The 16,188-nt window shown below is 48.2% G+C and overlaps 2 protein-coding genes across 2 annotated transcripts; both read left to right on the top strand.

Annotated features, from left to right (window-relative positions):
• Nucleotides 1–3,756: 3,756 nt before the first annotated feature.
• On the top strand, nucleotides 3,757–7,567 carry LOC138105303 (lymphocyte antigen 6E-like). The gene is made up of 4 exons (XM_069005083.1): nucleotides 3,757–3,808; nucleotides 5,934–6,044; nucleotides 6,269–6,388; nucleotides 7,145–7,567. The coding sequence occupies exons 1-4, from the start codon at nucleotides 3,757–3,759 to the stop codon at nucleotides 7,351–7,353; spliced, it is 492 nt and encodes a 163-aa protein (XP_068861184.1). The 3' UTR covers nucleotides 7,354–7,567.
• Nucleotides 7,568–10,890: 3,323 nt separating this feature from the next.
• LOC138106044 (lymphocyte antigen 6E-like) lies at nucleotides 10,891–15,934 on the top strand. Its single transcript, XM_069006066.1, has 3 exons — nucleotides 10,891–11,162; nucleotides 14,529–14,648; nucleotides 15,326–15,934. Exons 1-3 carry the CDS (start codon nucleotides 11,111–11,113, stop codon nucleotides 15,532–15,534), a joined length of 381 nt encoding a protein of 126 aa, XP_068862167.1. The 5' UTR covers nucleotides 10,891–11,110; the 3' UTR covers nucleotides 15,535–15,934.
• Nucleotides 15,935–16,188: the final 254 nt, after the last annotated feature.

Here is a 16,188-nt window from a genome sequence, read left to right as displayed (position 1 = left end):
TCACAGCTGCTGAGTTGGAAGTCACAGAATCATGGAATGTTTGGGGTTGAAAGGGATCTTAAAGACATTCTCATTCCAACCCCAGCCATGGGCAGGGATGTCTCCTATTACCTCATGCTGCTCCAAGCTCCATCCAACCTGGCCTTGAAGTCCACCTGGATCACTTTGTATTACAGCCACACATGGTGGATTTGGGCTACTCCTGTCCTTCCCAGCTGGAAGTTTGGTAGCCTCTGCCCTGGGAATGACCTGAGGAGCTGTGTCCTGTTGTTTGGAGCCTGCCAGAACAGCTGTACCAGGTGTGCTTTGGGAAAGGGAGGAACGGAGCAGGCTGCCTGCAACAGGCCTTAGGTGGAAAAGGCAAAATGTCACTCATGGCTTTTCCTTTCTTCCAGGGGTTTCTGGATCCCGTGATTTCCCCCTTCTCCTACTTCACCAAACCCATTGCAGGTCCAGGTGAAGTAACCTGGCCTCCGTTGACCCTCCAAAGAAGGAGGAGAGGACAAAACCAGATCAGCCTGGTGTTGTCTGGAGTCAGGCTGGACCTCTTGCACCATCTGAGTGACTCAGGGACATGAGGAGCACCATCGATGTCTTCCCACCTTACCCATGGCCTCTCCCTTCCCTTTTGAGGCTGCACTTCACAACCCTGCACTGAAACAGAGATTCCTCCCTGCACCATTGAGGGGAGCTGAGATTGGAGCCACCCTCCAGAGAGAAAAAAGGGGAGAAAGTGGGAAGTGTTGACATTTAAACTCCTCTGGATCTGCCTCCATCCCATCCCTCCATCTCAGATTGAAACCACGCTTTGTCTGACTCCAGTTACACAAAAAGGCCTGGCCTTGCACAAGGCATTCCCAAAGTCTGGCACAAACACCCTCTGTGGCTGCCAAGCCCCAAGTGGGTGAAGGTTTCTTTTTCCTAAAACTCCCAGGCCCTGTTAACTGTTTAATTCCCTTGGTGACACCCACTGGGTGACACCCATCAGGTGACACCCACCTGGCCCAGTTTCTGCTGCAAGAGTCACCCTGCTGCCCTCCCCTCACCCTGCTTTTTTTACGTCCCTGGGAAATGGTTTTAACACCTCCCCCCTGTGTTCTCCTGGCACCATCTGCACTCCCACTCCCTCAGCTCTCTTTGCCCTGGATTTTCTTCCATCTCTTTTCACCCTTTGCTTGGAAAAACTGGATTCTGCTTCCAAAGGCACTGTTCCCCCCAGTGCCATGGTGCTGGTTGGAGCCCAGAGCCCTTGCAGTGGCCCTGGGCGTGACTGCAATGCCAACAGGGCCTAAGAATAGTGTGGATTTGGGACCTGGCCAGAGCCTGGGGTGCCTCCCAAAGCCTTGGCAGCCTCCTCCAGGGACACTGGGATAGAGGTCAGGTGATGCCCTGGATGCTTTCCCCATCCAGGTCGCACAAGAGCCCCCAGTGGTTGGTTAAACTGGGATTTGGGGAGTTCTGCAGTTTCCCAGCCCCTTGAAGGGCTGTTTTTAGCACCTGAACAGGACCTGCACATAAGAAAATGGACATTTTCCACATAGAAGGGACTTCCCTCCCATCCCATCTTATTCCTTTCCCTCACTCTGCCTGTCCTTAATTATTTCCCCCCAAGCTTTGTGTGCTTGCCTTGAATTATTTTGCTTTGCACCAATATTTCCCCTCTCCCTCCTTCTCTCTTTCCACTTCTGTGTGAAATATTAATCTTGTTTATTATTATTATTAACCTCCCCTCTCTCTAATCTATTTAAAAGCTCTCTCACATTCCCACTTCCCACAGCCCATTTCTCACTTGACATTTTTTTCTATTCAGCTGCACTTCGCTTTAACAGCCTCATTTATTTACTGCTCATTTATTTGTTTTAATTCCAAAGCTTTTCTCCTTGCTTGTTGTGGGCTGTGTTCAAGCCTTGTTCCCTCTTCCCGCTGAGGAGCTGCATTTTTCTGCTCGATTGGCTCCGAGATGAGCTGGATTTGGGGCAATAATTCATTTTCATTTTGGGATTTTTGATGGGATGGAAGGGAAGTTTCATTTTCCGTTTTTCCAGCTGTCTGAGACAGCCCTGGTGTTATACATTAAACAAACGTGGATTAATACCTGTTTTTTCCCTCCCCGCTCCAGCAGATCCCGTTTCCTGCCTGATGTTTTTCATACCTGTATTTATAAGGAATCTTGCTCAGAGAGAATTTTTTTTTCCCCCAGATTATTTCTGAAATATTGTTGCTGCATTATCTGTCACGTGGGCCTTTTGCATCCTCCCCAAAGGATTAAATTGTTCAAGATTCTTGCTCAAGGTCAGACCAGAGCGAAGAATGGAAAACTTGGAACATTGGGGGCTCATCCCCTCCACCCTCTGGACACTGAGACAGAATCACTGAGGGTTGAAGCTACTGCAGAAAAGAAGGAATTGGGCAAAGAAAAAATGATTGGAAGCAAAAAAACTCATGAAAGGGGTTGGGAATGGGTCCAGCTTTCCAGGATTTTGCAGGCAGGTGGGCACAGGAAGAGACTATGAAGAGACTTCCCAGGTTCCCCAGGGAAGTAATCACAGCTCCAAGACTGCCAGAGTTCCAGAAGAGCTTGGAAAAAGCTCTCAGTGGGATTTTTTGGGGTGTCCTGTGCAGGGCAGTAGCTGGACTCATTGATCCTTTTGGGTCCCTCCCAACTCAAGGTGATTCTGTGATTAATTTGGGGAAAACAAAGAGCACCTGGATGTTCTTTCTTCTGTTCCCACACCATTTGGGACCTCACAAACCTTGACCCTGAGCTCCCCTTGGTCATTTCTCTCTCCAAAGGGTCCTGCCAAGACTTTTGGACCAGGATTTCTTTTATTTCTCTGTCATTTTCACTCCCATTTGTCGATTTTTAACTCCTGCAGGTGTTTCCATGTGCTTTGTGCCTCTCCTGCCCCGAGTCATTTGGCTCTTCTGCACCCTGAGTCAAGAGGTGTTGTGGGAGCAGAAGGAGGGAGCCCAGAAAGACTGGAAAGGTCACGGGGGACTGGAAAAACCTGACAGAGTCCGGAGCTGGTCTCAAGAGAGCAACAAACATTGTCACCTGGAAACCCTGGGTGGTTCTGGAGGACAGAAGAACAAAACAGGGATCCCATCCCTGTCTGACCACGGGAGCCTCTGAGTGACATCTCCAGGCACAAAGAGCGGGATCAGTGGGGGAACAAGAGGGTCTTTAAGGTCCCTTTCAGCCCAAACCTTTCCATGATTCCATGATTGTAGGAACGCTGCTGTTTCCTGCTTAAAGCATTTTGCACAAGTGAGATAATTCCGAATGGCTCTGGACAATCCAGAAATCTTTCCTTGCCTCCTCTCCCACTTCCCAGAGATATTAAGCTTCCATTCCATGGCAGAGAGAAAGGATGGAGGGTGCCAGCAAGCAAGGAGCCACCCCAGCCAGGCACGACTGCCTCTGACTCGCTCCAGGTTTCGTGGCTCAGCCCAAGAAGGGACTCCCGTGTTTGGATCAGCTAAATTGCTCCCCAAATTAGCAATGCAGACAGGAGTAGGCCTTGGAAAAAAAGATGGGATGAGAAGGGGAGGTGAAAAAACATTGCTATCTGCAGCCTCATAATAGGCTGCTACGCACAAACACACCCAGCACTGATCACATCTTGGGTGCTGGCACTGCCCAAACCTCAAATTATTGCAATCAAAGGAAGCCAGAGAGGAGCCTGTGCCGGTATAAAACCTTCCTGGGGTGCATCTTCCCCCACTGCTCTGGCTCCGAGGGCACAAGGACCAACCATGAAGGCTTTTCTGGTCGCCCTGCTGGCTGCAGTGCTGTGTGCCCAGCAAGGTAAGGAGCTCCAGAGGCTGGGAGAGCCAGAGGAGAGGAAAAACAAGGAGATAGAGGAGGGACAAGAGGGTTTGGCAGCTTTTGTTGCAGCTGCTGAGGTCTTGGTGGGGTTTTTTCGGCGTCAGCCACGGCGAGAAATATTTGGTGTGGTTGAGTCTTCACTCCTGGGTGGGTTCTCTGTAACCCAGAGGAGAAGAATTCTGGTTTCTCACACCCTCAGATATCCACCTCCAACCACTCAGAGCTGAAGACACGACCTGAAAAACGCTGACAGGAATCAAGCAGGGCTCAGAGTTTTTGCCTTTGGTTTGGTTTTTGTTCCTGAATGAAACTCGAGGAGCTGCTGTGGACGAAAGCGTGGCTGGTCTTGGCACCACATCTCCTGCCAGCGCTTCACTTTACTCCCCACAATTCCCATTAAGTAGCAAGGCTGCTGGCAGATATTTGGAGGCCTCAGAGCTCTTTGCTCCTAAATTGGAAGAGCTGTTAAGTGCCTGGGAGTATTTGGAATGGGATGCACAACGCTCTGCTCTTGTCCTCTTTAAAAGGAGGTGCAGCCCTACCTGGATAATTGGGGGGGAATATCCAGTTGGGAAATACTGGCTCTGGGCATGGATTTGCCAGCCCGAGGAGCACAGTTTGCACCGTTAGGGTTATTTCTGGCTGCGTTTGCAAAGCTCCAGCTAATGGAGGGTGGAGGGAAGACGCAGGAAAGGCTTTAAAGCAGCTCTAATGGCTCAAGCTGTTATTGTTTCCTGGCTGGAAGGGATTTTCCTTGGATCACTTAGGGAACATCAGTGCTTTCAGTTGCTCTCAGGCACGTGCTGAGGACTCGGCTCCATCTGCAGCAGGAAGTGGTTTGGGAAATCTGGCAGAAAAGCAGATCAGGGAGAGCTCCGGGGTCTGTAAAATGCAATAATTCTTGCCAGGTCTGGGTTTTGCTTTGCCTGCAAAAGCAGGAGCCGCCAGCTTGGGTCGGGGAACCCAGAGAGGAGAGGTGGGAGGCTGAAAATTCCCAAGTGATGGAGAAATAGTGAGAGATGAGAAGGAGAACTTAAATCCGGTTTGCAACAAGGCTGATTTTACCTCCTGCTATGCAGAACACCTGAGCTTGCAACACCTGGCACTCGAAAGGAGCAGAGAATCAGCAAATGATAAAATGGTTTGGATTGGAAAGGACCTTAAAGATCCTCCTGTTCCACCCCCTGCCATGGGCAGGGCACTTTCCACTATCCCAGGTTGTTCCAAGCCCCATCCATCTTTCCTTGAAGCATCTGGGAAGGTTTCAGAGCAAGTCAGTCCTGCGCTGAGACACCCAGAGCTCCCCAGATCACAGAGGGGAGGCTTTTTTTTCTCCTGCTTGGGATAGTTAGAGACTAAAAGGGATTTCAACTCTCTTTTAAAACTGCTTCTGGAATTGTTTAACCAAGTGTCATGGGCAGATGCAACCTCAGACGAGAGCTTGAATCAAGAACAAACTTTGGAGGGTCACTGGGGAGGGATTCCTTGCTAAAAACAAGCCCAAGTTCAATTGGAAGGGGCTGTTTTGTGCAAAAAGAGCCTTCCCAGGCTGAGAAAGTCGGGAAAAACAGAACCAGGGAAATCTCAGCCTCATGGGGACCCCTCACTGGTTTGGAATTTTTGTTCACCTGCACCCAAGAGCTCTTCACCGCTGGTGACAATGGAGCAGGATTTCCTGAGAGCAGCCCAGCTGCCTCTGTCACCCCTGCCCCGAAATGAGGAGCCTTCCTTGGAATTTTGGGCAGGAGGGAAATAACTTCCACTAATTGTGAATCCACCTCCAGGGAACGAGAAGGCACATCTGTGTTCTAATGACCAGCCTGGAAGTTTGATTAAATTTACTTCAGTTGTGCCCAAAAATATCCTACTTTTTTCTGGCTCTGTGATAAACCTGGCTCGGCACCGAGGAAAAAATTCCATGGAGAACATGTTGTTCCAGGTCCTGATAGGAATAATCCATCCATTGTCCAAGGCAGCCTCTCCCAGGGAACTCCCTTTATTGTGGTGCCTCAGTAATTTGGCTCCCAGGGGTATCATTACTCATCAATTAATTCATGTATGGGCAGGCTTTTGCATTTAAAACTGAGCTCTAGAATTGGACCAGTTCCTCCTCTCCTTGTCGGACTTTGCTTTTGGAGGTTGGTTTTCAACAAGGCCAACGTGGATCCTGGGGAGAAGAAAAAACCACCTGAAAATGCTGCTCAGGCTGAAAAATGTAAATTTAACCACCTAAAATCTCCAGTCCAGGAAGAAAACTTGGCTTGTTGTCTATCTTTGTTTCCTCAGCTCCATTAATCCAACCCAAACTTATTTCCCTTGCTGTGAAAAGTTGTTCACACCAGACTCTTCCCTTTGTATTTTCCAAGGCTTTTGGCACCTGTTTTTCCCAGGAGGCAACTGCTGGGAACCACTAATCTGTGTCGTGGGTGTTTTTTCCAGCTTCCTCCCTGTTTTGCTACACCTGTGACAATGAACATTCCAACTGGAACTGCCTGAAAACCTACAAGTGTGAGGACCATGAGAAATACTGCACGACCACGTACAGCTCTGTTGGCTTTGGTGAGTCCCAGAAATTGGATTTTTTTTTCCTCTAGAGACATTGCTGGGGAATTTTGTTTTAGGGAGTTGATTGGTTTTGTTGGAAAGGATGATTTTGAGGTTTAAGGGTCCCAATGTGATGGGTGTGAATCCCTCGCTGTGAATCTCGGAGATACCTCAAATATCTCTTTGAGGTAGATGGGACCTTCAGGATCACCTCGTTCCAGGGACTCCTCCCACTAGACCAGGTTGCTCCAGCCTGGCCTTGGACACTTCCAGGGATGGGGCAGCCACAGCTTCTCTGGAAAACCTGTGCCAGGGCCTCAGCACCTTGTGGAAGGGCTGGCTGGAGCACCCAGATTTCAGGAGCAGCCTCTGGTGTTTGATCTGAGATGTTTTGGGATGGAGAATGGAAAGGGGTTGGGTGTCAAGAACAGGATTTTAAAATCTGGGAATGCATTGGAATTGCTGTCCTACAGGAATCACAGAATCATTTAGGTTGGGAAAGACTTCCAAGATCTCAAGGCCAACCTTTGACTGGCCACCGCCTGGGCAACCAGACCAGCGATTTAGGCTGGTGTGGGTTTCCATCAAGGACTTTCCAGTGTCCCACATTTTATCTAGGGATTGTGGATTCACACCCAGCCCCATCAAACCCTCTGTGAGCTTTAATTGCTGTGTGGAAAATTAGGCAAATTGCAAATCCACCTCCTCTGCTCAGCTCTTCCAGAAGAATCCTAAATCCCAGCTCTCCTTTCTTATCCCTTCTCTACCCAGGCAAGGATACAGGACACCGCATCACCAAGAAATGCTCTGTGGACTGTCCTGAGACCAACGTGGACTTTGGGATGGCCGCTTATTCCACCAAGTGTTGCAGCACCTCCCTGTGCAACTTCAGCGGTGCCAACAGCATCCGGATCAACTACACCGTGATCCTGCTGGGAATCGTGGGAAGTTTGATCTGTGTCCTCAGGGCAGGATTGTGATCAGGGGTGGCAGAAGATGTGACCACCCGAGAAGCCACAAGGTATTCCCCGAGTGAGAAACCTCAGCCAAATGTTTCCAACAGCGACCCCGTTTTATTCCCAGACACTGCTTCAGATCCCAACGTGACACGGCGGTGTAGCTCCTATTTTTCCCCCTGTTGTTTTATATTAATTCTTCCCTGGAAAAGCTCTTTTGATAGCACGTGTGTGATAACTGTCAGGAAAAATAAAGATTTGTGTTATTCTAGAGTGTGTTTGTTGTATCCACACCAGGACCAGCCTGAGAAATCAGCTCGGCTTCACATTGAATTCCTCTTTTTAGCACTTGGGAGTCTTCTCCAGGCCTTTCCCAACTTTCTTCCATCCAGCAGCTCCAGACACTCCACAGAGCCCGATGGTCTCCCAGATCCCTCAGAGATAAGGAACGGAGTCAGTCTGGAAAGGTCAGAGATGTTTGTGCTGTTCCCATTGCAGACAACAGTGGGAATTGTTTTGTAGATGCTGAGACAGGACCAGGAATTTGGTCCTGCAGGAATTTGCACCGGGAAGTTCTCCTGGGATCTCTGCAAGGTGGGTTGTTCCAGCTTTTAAAACAGGTAAAGGTCCCACCCCAAGATGCTGGAGATGTCCAAGGTAAGGAAAACGCTGCTGGAATCTGTCCTCATGGAAAGGCCACGCCGGGGCCTGCTTGGAGATGCTGCTGAGTGATTGCTCCTGATTTTCCTGTGGGAAACAGGCAGGAAGAGCCTGGGAAAGGTGATGGTGTCTGAGGTGGTGGGGGGGGGTCTCTGCTCCATCCCTTTTCAGGGCTTCTGCTGCATTTCCAGGCTTGGGGATGGAGGAGATGGGATGGAGATCCACTGCAGCTCTTGGGATGGAGATTCCCTTCTGCTCTCGGAGGAGCAGAACTACAGCTAAAACAGGCAAATAAAATAATCTTGGAGCTGGGGAGTGCGGGATTCCCAGCTTAAAAGTGCAGCACTGAATTTTTGGGAAGGTTTTTATAGAGGCACCTGGAAAAAAGGCCTCCAGCCTAGTTTTATTTGAGGGGAATCTTGTGCTGGATTTGAGGGGAATCCTGCTCTGGATTTGAGGGGAATCTTGTGCTGGATTCAAGAGGAATCTTGTGATAGATTTAAGGGCAATCCTGTGATAGATTTGAGGACAATCCTGTGCTGGATTTTAGGGGAATCCTATTCCACCAGCACTGCAAATTCCACGTGTTTCTGTGCAAGGGGAGAAACCGCAGTGCTGGGTTAAGGTTGTAAAGACGGGATTAGGTTTAGTCATCTTATAAAGATTTAATTTCTGGTCAAGAAGGGTGTTCTGGTATTTATTTCAGTGGGATAACTGAAGTGGAAGTGTTGCAGAATTTCTGTAGGGAATATTTCCCCAGAAACTTGGGGCTTTGCACTTTTTTTTAATCGCTTTTCCCATCACTTTATGTTAATCACAATCATTTCTGAGACGCTTCTCAAAGCTTTTGGCCAACTCAAAATTCCACATTTAGTAACAACATCTGAATTTCACAGCTACTTTTGTATTACAGCACTTGTTCGATGAAAATCACATTTTTCCCCCAAAATAAACAATTGTTCTTCATGTCACAATTTCAACCAGGTTTAGAACAAGATAAGCAAAACATTCTCTTTTCCTTCTCCACTTCATTGTCAAGGGAAATAAATCTTTCCACCTCACCTTCCACTTTCACCTCCCATTAAATCCCCTGCTACTCTTTCCAGAATCTCCCTGAATTTCATGAATTCCAAATTCTTGTAAACTGGGATTTAATCTTCTCCTTTGCCTTGGTTCTTCTCGTGTCCTCTGTGTCCTTCCTGCCCACATGGGCTCCTTTCATTCTGTCACCTGGCCCTGGCGAGGGACAAAATATCAGAGGGCCATATGGGACCAGCTGGAAGATTTCAGGAATATCTCACGGAAAATCTGTCAGGAATCCTACAATAAAGCCTTTAAGAAATCCAGTCTTGCCTTCTCCAAATCTCAGCAGCTTGCAGAAGACAGGGGATATTTTAGGGTTTGGCATGGATGAGAGTTTGAGGGAAGGGGAAAAAAAAGCAGCGCCTGAGCTGCTATTTCTGAACCTGACAGGGGATGCTGTCGGAGATAAATCCCAACGTGGGCTGGCTCTGGAACAGAACAGCACCTCCTTGGGATTGGAGCCCTCCAGATAGGCCCCGATAAACATGGATTTACCACTAAAAACTCATTAAATCTATTCTGGCTTGGGGAAAATAAAACATTTCACAATATTCTGCGCTGGCATGGAGGGAGCTTTGTTTTCCTCCTGGCGGGTGCCTTGAGGAGGCTGAGGGAGCCAAACCTCGCCCCTCCTCGGAGCTTTTTGGGTAATTGCCACCTCTGTTCCAACTGAGTTTCATGCTCTGCCTATTGGGAAAGCCAGAATTTCCTCACCTTACTCATGCAGGGCTCCAGAGGGACAATGTTTATAAGTCCAGTTTGGAGGTGTTGGAAAAACTGACTTCACGTCAGGAACGCGGCGTGCTTTCCCGGTGAGGTGATGGCTGGAGGTGGGTCACGTTGGAAGCCCAAAATATTCCATGGGAGATGGGAATCTGAGCGAGTTGGAGACAAGGAAAAAGGGAATAAAGCAGATGGAGAGCAGCAAGGGGCAGAGGCGCTGGCAGAAGCTTTGGGGCATCTCCCACAGCTCCGAGGGTCACGTGAGAGGATCCAGCTGGACCTTTCCTGGGATTGTTGCCTCTGTTCCCGTGACTTGATGGCAGAAAGGCAATGGTGGGAGGGAAAAACAACAATGATCCCAAGAAGATGGGAAAGGTTCTGATTTTATACAGGGAGATTGGATGAAACACGATCTAAAGGAAAAAAGACGGAGGAATAAAGAGCACAATCTGGGAATCCGATGGAATACTCCTGTTTGGCATTTCACAAATTCTCTTTTTCTGAAGACTTAATGAGTTGAGATCATTGCTCAGCCAACCCCTCCTTCTCCGTGCTTTAGTTGGTTTGTGTTTTCCTCCCTGACATTTATTTTTTCTGGTGAATTAGTGAAAAAATTCCTAGCTTGTTCCATGCCATCAGAGTGGGTGTTATTTCTATTTTTTAACATAAATTGTCATTTTTATTTACTCTGTGGATTTTATTTTCTAATAAGATAACATTTTCTCCTCATAAAAAATATCCCAGAGCCATTTCTGATTTTGAAGTGCTGCCTTAAACAGAAGGCAGAAAATGATGCCTGGTCCCCTATGAAAAGCAGAGGAAGGATTCTGCTCTTCTGATCTCACTGTCTTGACAATCCTGGGAGACACCGGGGAGAAGTTTCCATCCCAAATTCAATTTTAAATTTAAATTCCATCATTTCCATACGTGAAAGGACACGATCTTGGGGGGATGCAGCCTGCTCTGAGACCTGGAAAGGAAAATCTTATTTTCCAGGGAAATTGCTTTGTTTTTGTGTTTTGCTTTCCCCCTCACTTCTCCAGAATTAGAAACAGTTGCAGAGTTCACGTCAGCTGGAGCAGCTGCGTTGTGAAACAACCAGGAAAAGGAGAAGTTCTGGAGGAAAACACACTCCCCTCCAGCTTTCCAACAAAACGCCCTTCTCCGTACAAGCCCGGACACGCTGCTCCCAATTATCCATCATCTGACACAGCAGCCTCTGGTTATTATCTCCGGATCAAAGCAAACACTGCAGAGGTATAAAACCTGCCTGCCCGAGTCCTGCTTATTTTGGAGGCTGCCAGACCTCTAAAGGATGAAGCCTTTCCTCCTGGTCGTGCTCGGCGTCGCCCTGTGCACGGAAAGTGGTGAGTTCCGAAAGGATTGCTTTGCACTGAACCCTCCCAGAGCTGGGGCATGGCTTTGATATTCCAGGATTTTGCAGCGTAGAGGGTGAAGCTGAAGGGTCAGGAAGGAGTTATTCCAGGATAAGGAGACAGGGGATTTATTCCAACCAGAAGATGAAGGGATGATGAGGGGGGGGGGGGGGTGAGATTCCTGCCTCAGATGATTCCTGCAGAGCCCAGCCCCTGGAATAGCTCAGTGGCAGCTGAGAGCCCTCAGGGCAGCTCCATGGGAATAGGGATACCCATGAGGGATATCCAAGGTGGGAATGGGGCAATATGTGCAGTAAAACTCCGGATTTGTCACCACAGCCTGATTTATTGACTTTTTAACTCACTTTTTATTGGCTGCACCTCAAACCATCATTACCTGAATTAACAGAGATGGTTGAGCCACAAGAAGGTGCAGTTCTGGCTCCCAGCTTTTCCTTGTTGCTTCCAGGTGCAACTTTGCTGATCACAGATTCCCTAAGGTTGGAAAAGACCTCTAAGATCCTGGAGTCTGATCTATTAGGAAAAATTTCATCCCTGAAAGGGTGCTCAAGCATCCAGGCTGCTCAGGGAAGCGGTGGAATCACATCCATGGAAGTGTTCAGAAAATACGTGGGTATGGTGCTCAGAGCCAGGGTTTAGTGGTGAACCTGGACTCGATGATCTTGGAGGTCTTTTCCAGCCCTAATGATTCCATGATTCCCTGTTGATCCCAGGTTTGGGATGGACATGCAGAGTCCCATTCTCATTCTGATTACCTGGGGGACTTTTTGGGAGAGCACTGGGAACCTGCACCTCAATTTTTCTGGCTGGACTCTGCAAAGGACCACACCTTGTGCTTTGGGTCAGGCAGGGAACAGAGGGTGCAGCCTGGACCGTCCCTCTGTTTTAGGGGAATGGTTGATTCCCTCAGCTTGGGGGGCTTTTGCCTGTTTGCAAACAGAATTTTTCCCAGGATTTGACCTGCAAATTCCTGGCCATTCTGGCCCTAGCCTAACAGATCTCTGGCTCCCACTTAATTTGAGGATGGAAGTATTCCTATCATTGGATTTCACAGGCTTGAAACTTGAAATTGTGCTCAAGTTGAGGATGTTAAGGCCAATAAAAGGATCTTTTCCTGCAGCTTTACTCCCATTTTTTAAAAAGATCATGGAGAGAGACAGCAAATTCCCTGAGGAATGTTTCTCTTCAGTTAGGGCAGAAATCTTGGTGGCTGTGGCGACATCCGAAGGCAGCCTGGATTAACTCCGGGTTTGCATCTGGAAGAAATAAAATTCCCTACCCCTCTCAGCTCTCGTTGCAACAGATGCGCCAAGAAATTAAATAAAATTAAAGTGTTTTTCAATAGTTTGACCAAAATTGTCCTCCCTGACTTCAGGGTGTGCCAGTTTAAGAGCCAACCCCAGAGTCCTGCATTAAATGGTGAGTCAGAAACCTCTGGAGCATGAAGAGAGGTTGGAAAATTCACCCTTGGATGGTGCTTCCCCCTTCGCCTGCCAAGAAGGCTCCCAGGGCAACTGGACTCTGAAATTAGGAGCTTTGGGAGGTTGGGATGAAACAGGAATTGGGCACATAACCAGCTCCACTGCTTCCTGCACTGATTCAGGAAGTTTTTCTGGGAACGGGCTTGGATTAAAGATGCTGCGTTTATTAAGGATTAAAGTGAGTTCTGTGTCTGGAAGATCCAGTTTGGAGGCTCAGTGTTTCTGTGAGGAAAGGGTGGTTCCTGCTGGGGTGGAGCTGAAATATTCCTGTGTAGAATTTGCACGTGAAAAGAGAATGAAGCCAAACACTTTGGACAGGGGCAATCTAAAGGAATTAGACTTGAAAAAATAAATTTGGGCCTGAAAGGTCAGGACAATATTGAAGGCAAGAGCCAGATAGGACAAATGAAGGTTCTGGAGATGGGAATGACCATGACAGGAAGCAAATTGCAAAAGTCTGGATATGAAGTCAAAGAGAGCTGGGTGCCAAGTCTGAGGCTTTTGGAATGACCATGGGAGATGGGATCTGTGTTGTCTGGTGGCCTCGGCTCAATGCCAGTCAGTGAGGGGCAATAGAGGAAGAGTAGGGAATGTGAGGGCTGTGGACCACAAGAGGAAAGGCCATGGAAAAAGAAGGGGCTGGAGTGGGAAAAGAAGGCAGAGTTTCCACACAGGCAGAGGAAGAATAGAGTATTAAAAGCAAAACTGATCGTGCCATCGTGGACTGAGCTGGAGCCAGATCTGGGCTGGCAAGAGACTTAAGGAGCTTGTTTGGGCCAGAAGGGCTTTTCCAAGGTCAAACAAGGGCAGTGGAGAGGTTGGGACATTGCTGACAAAGGAGCCTGGGCAAGGGAGAGGAGTGAGGAAGATGAAGAGCAAGGAAGGCAAAGCTAAAAGACAAAGCTGCTGCAAGAATTAGCTGAGCATTAACTGCCCGTAGCCAGGGATAGTCTGGAAATGAGGATGAGTTTAATCCCTGGAGGGTGACATTGCAGCCAGATAAACAGATGAGGAGGAAATTCCCCTTATCATGCAAAGAACCCTTCCCCAAGGATCTCTTTGCTCTCAATGATGCTTCAGCCTCGTCGAGTGCCAGCTGTTCTCATTCACTGATTTTAGCAAAGCACTTTGCAGATGCAGAGTGTTCCAGCTGTGCACGTTTTGTGGAGCGAGGAAGTTGTTACCCATGGATGGCTGGAAAAAGGAATCTGCTGCAGCCAAGGCAGGGATTTGCTGAGCCCGGCCTTCTACAGATCCAAGATTTTCCTCCTGACACAGGAGAGCTCTGAAAATTATCCCAAATCATAGAAAGGTTTGGGTTGGAGGGGGATCTTAAAAACCAATTAGTTCCAATACCCCTATGGGCAGGGACATCTTCCACTGTCCCAGGTTACTCCAAGATTCAGCCAACCTGGCCTTGAACACTTCCAGGGATGGGCCAGCCACAGATTCCCTGGTCCAGTGTCTCCATACAACATCCAGTGGCCAGAAACTGAGGCTTGGAGGAGCCAGGTTGGAAAGAAAACCCAGGAGCTTCACACTACAAGTGGTGGGAGACTGGGCTGCTCTTCCCAAAACCACAGTGGAGATGCCAGATGTTTTAATGGATTTGAGGGAGAGTTGACCCAATATCCATAAGGGAGATACCTGAATGTTCCTTAATGAGCAAATCACAGCTCTGGCAGCGATTTGAGCTGAATCTGGCTCCTGGAGAGTCCTTGGGGCCAAGTTTAACCCATGCAGGAATTTTTTGCCTGTGGACATTGGGCTTGACAGATCCTCCACCCACCCCGTTTTGTGCTCCTAGGGATATTCCCAGAGGTGACTGATGGATGTTTTTGGGCTTCTTTTTCAGCTTTCTCCCTGACCTGCTTCTCATGCAAAGATGCAACTTCCAACATCCATTGTCTCAGCACCACCAAATGCTCGGAGAACGAGAAGTATTGTCTGACAACCTATTCCACCACAGGAACCGGTGAGTGTGGAGCTTTCCCAAGGCTCTGAGGACAAGGTGGGGCTCAGGTGGGGCTGACAGCTGAGCCTCCTCCCACCAGGAGGTGCGGTGGAGGAATTAGTGAGGATTTTAGCATGCAAAGAACAAATCTTGAGAAGGTGGGAACTCGGCATAGCCTGGGTCTGTTGCAACATATTGTAAAAATACTGCTTAAACTCAATTAAAATTAAATACTGATGATTAAACACTCGCAGGACAGGGAGATTTTGGAATAAAAATAATAATTTTTATTATCCCTGCACAAACTCCTTGTCTCAACTCCAAGCTCAAGTTCATGCCCACGAGGTGGTGGAAATGGAAAGGGCCGGATGCTGTGGAAGGAGCGATCCCAAGGCACGGCGCTGATATTTTGCAATCTCGCATTGTACAAATAAGTCCCAAATTCTTGCCCTCAGCTGGCCCTGAAACTAGCAGAGGATTTGTAAGACCTGGAGGTGGTGTCCATAGGTCACACACACACACATATAATAACGGAATGTGATGAAACCCAAGGGAAAACCCAACGGCACCAAGTGCAGAATAACAAATTCCCCATGGGATTGCACAGCCAGGCTATGACTGAAACCTGCAAAAAAAAAAAAAAAATCCAAGATGAAAAACTGGACTTTTCCTGTTGTTTTCTCTCCCTCCCACTCCAGGCAATGACCGGAACCAGCGAATCACCAAGAAATGTTCTGCATTTTGCCCAACCATTGACCTGAACATCGGCATAGCCGGAGTCGCCACCAGCTGCTGCGAGACCTCCTTGTGCAACATCAGTGGGGCCAGCAGCGTGAAAACCAGTTCCACCATCCTCACCCTGGGGGTCCTGGCCAGTCTCGCCTGCATCCTCAGGATGGGTTTTTGAGGGTTTTTTGCAGGGAAGGAGCTGCTTGGCTTTGCATGGCATGGTTCAAGCTGCAGTCCGTAAGGTGGGAATGCTGCCCTGTGCCTCCTACCTGGAAGGTCACATCCCATCAAGAGGTATTTTTGCTCTTTTCGCGCTCTGATGACAACTCCAAATGATGTTTGGGAGAGAAAGGGATAGAATGGAGCCCTGCACATGCAGAATGGCCCCATGTGGTCACCATCTCTCCTACTCTTGGCATTTATAACTCCGTGCATTTTTTGCCTTTCATTTTATCCCTGCCATTCTCTTGTGCCATTTTTTACCCATTTTCCACCCTGTATCATTTTGCTCTGAGAAAGCCTTTAATATTCCAGTTGTTAAACAGAAACTGGGCACAATAAAGTGTTATTTTATTCTATTGTGTGGCTGCGTGGTGTGGCACATTGGGCGTAGCTGCTGGATGTATCCATGTTATGGGACAAAAGCAGAGGCGTTCGCCTGCAAGTTGAATGGGAATAATGCTGAAATATATTAAAATTACTTTGCATTCACTTCAGGAAGTCTCTCCCCAGATTTTATTTTTCTGCACTGGCAGAAATGGCATTTTTGCGACTCCATTTCGGAATAAACTGAATTCTATTTGACTTCCTTTCAATTCCTCTCCTGGGGCAG

The sequence above is a fragment of the Aphelocoma coerulescens genome, chromosome 2, assembly GCF_041296385.1.
Source record: "Aphelocoma coerulescens isolate FSJ_1873_10779 chromosome 2, UR_Acoe_1.0, whole genome shotgun sequence".
Lineage (NCBI taxonomy): Eukaryota > Metazoa > Chordata > Aves > Passeriformes > Corvidae > Aphelocoma > Aphelocoma coerulescens.
The sequence above is the reverse complement of the archived record's forward strand: the minus strand, read 5'-3'. Positions and strand labels throughout refer to the sequence as shown.

Coding starts and splice junctions, on each gene's coding strand:
- LOC138105303 (XM_069005083.1), top strand. CDS start 3,757: ATGAAGGCTTTTCTGGTCGCCCTGCTGGCTGCAGTGCTGTGTGCCCAG. Junction 3,809..5,933: donor AGTGCTGTGTGCCCAGCAAG/GTAAGGAGCTCC, acceptor GAATTGGACCAG/TTCCTCCTCTCCTTGTCGGA. Junction 6,389..7,144: donor GTACAGCTCTGTTGGCTTTG/GTGAGTCCCAGA, acceptor TTCTCTACCCAG/GCAAGGATACAGGACACCGC.
- LOC138106044 (XM_069006066.1), top strand. CDS start 11,111: ATGAAGCCTTTCCTCCTGGTCGTGCTCGGCGTCGCCCTGTGCACGGAA. Junction 11,163..14,528: donor CGCCCTGTGCACGGAAAGTG/GTGAGTTCCGAA, acceptor CTTCTTTTTCAG/CTTTCTCCCTGACCTGCTTC. Junction 14,649..15,325: donor CTATTCCACCACAGGAACCG/GTGAGTGTGGAG, acceptor CTCCCACTCCAG/GCAATGACCGGAACCAGCGA.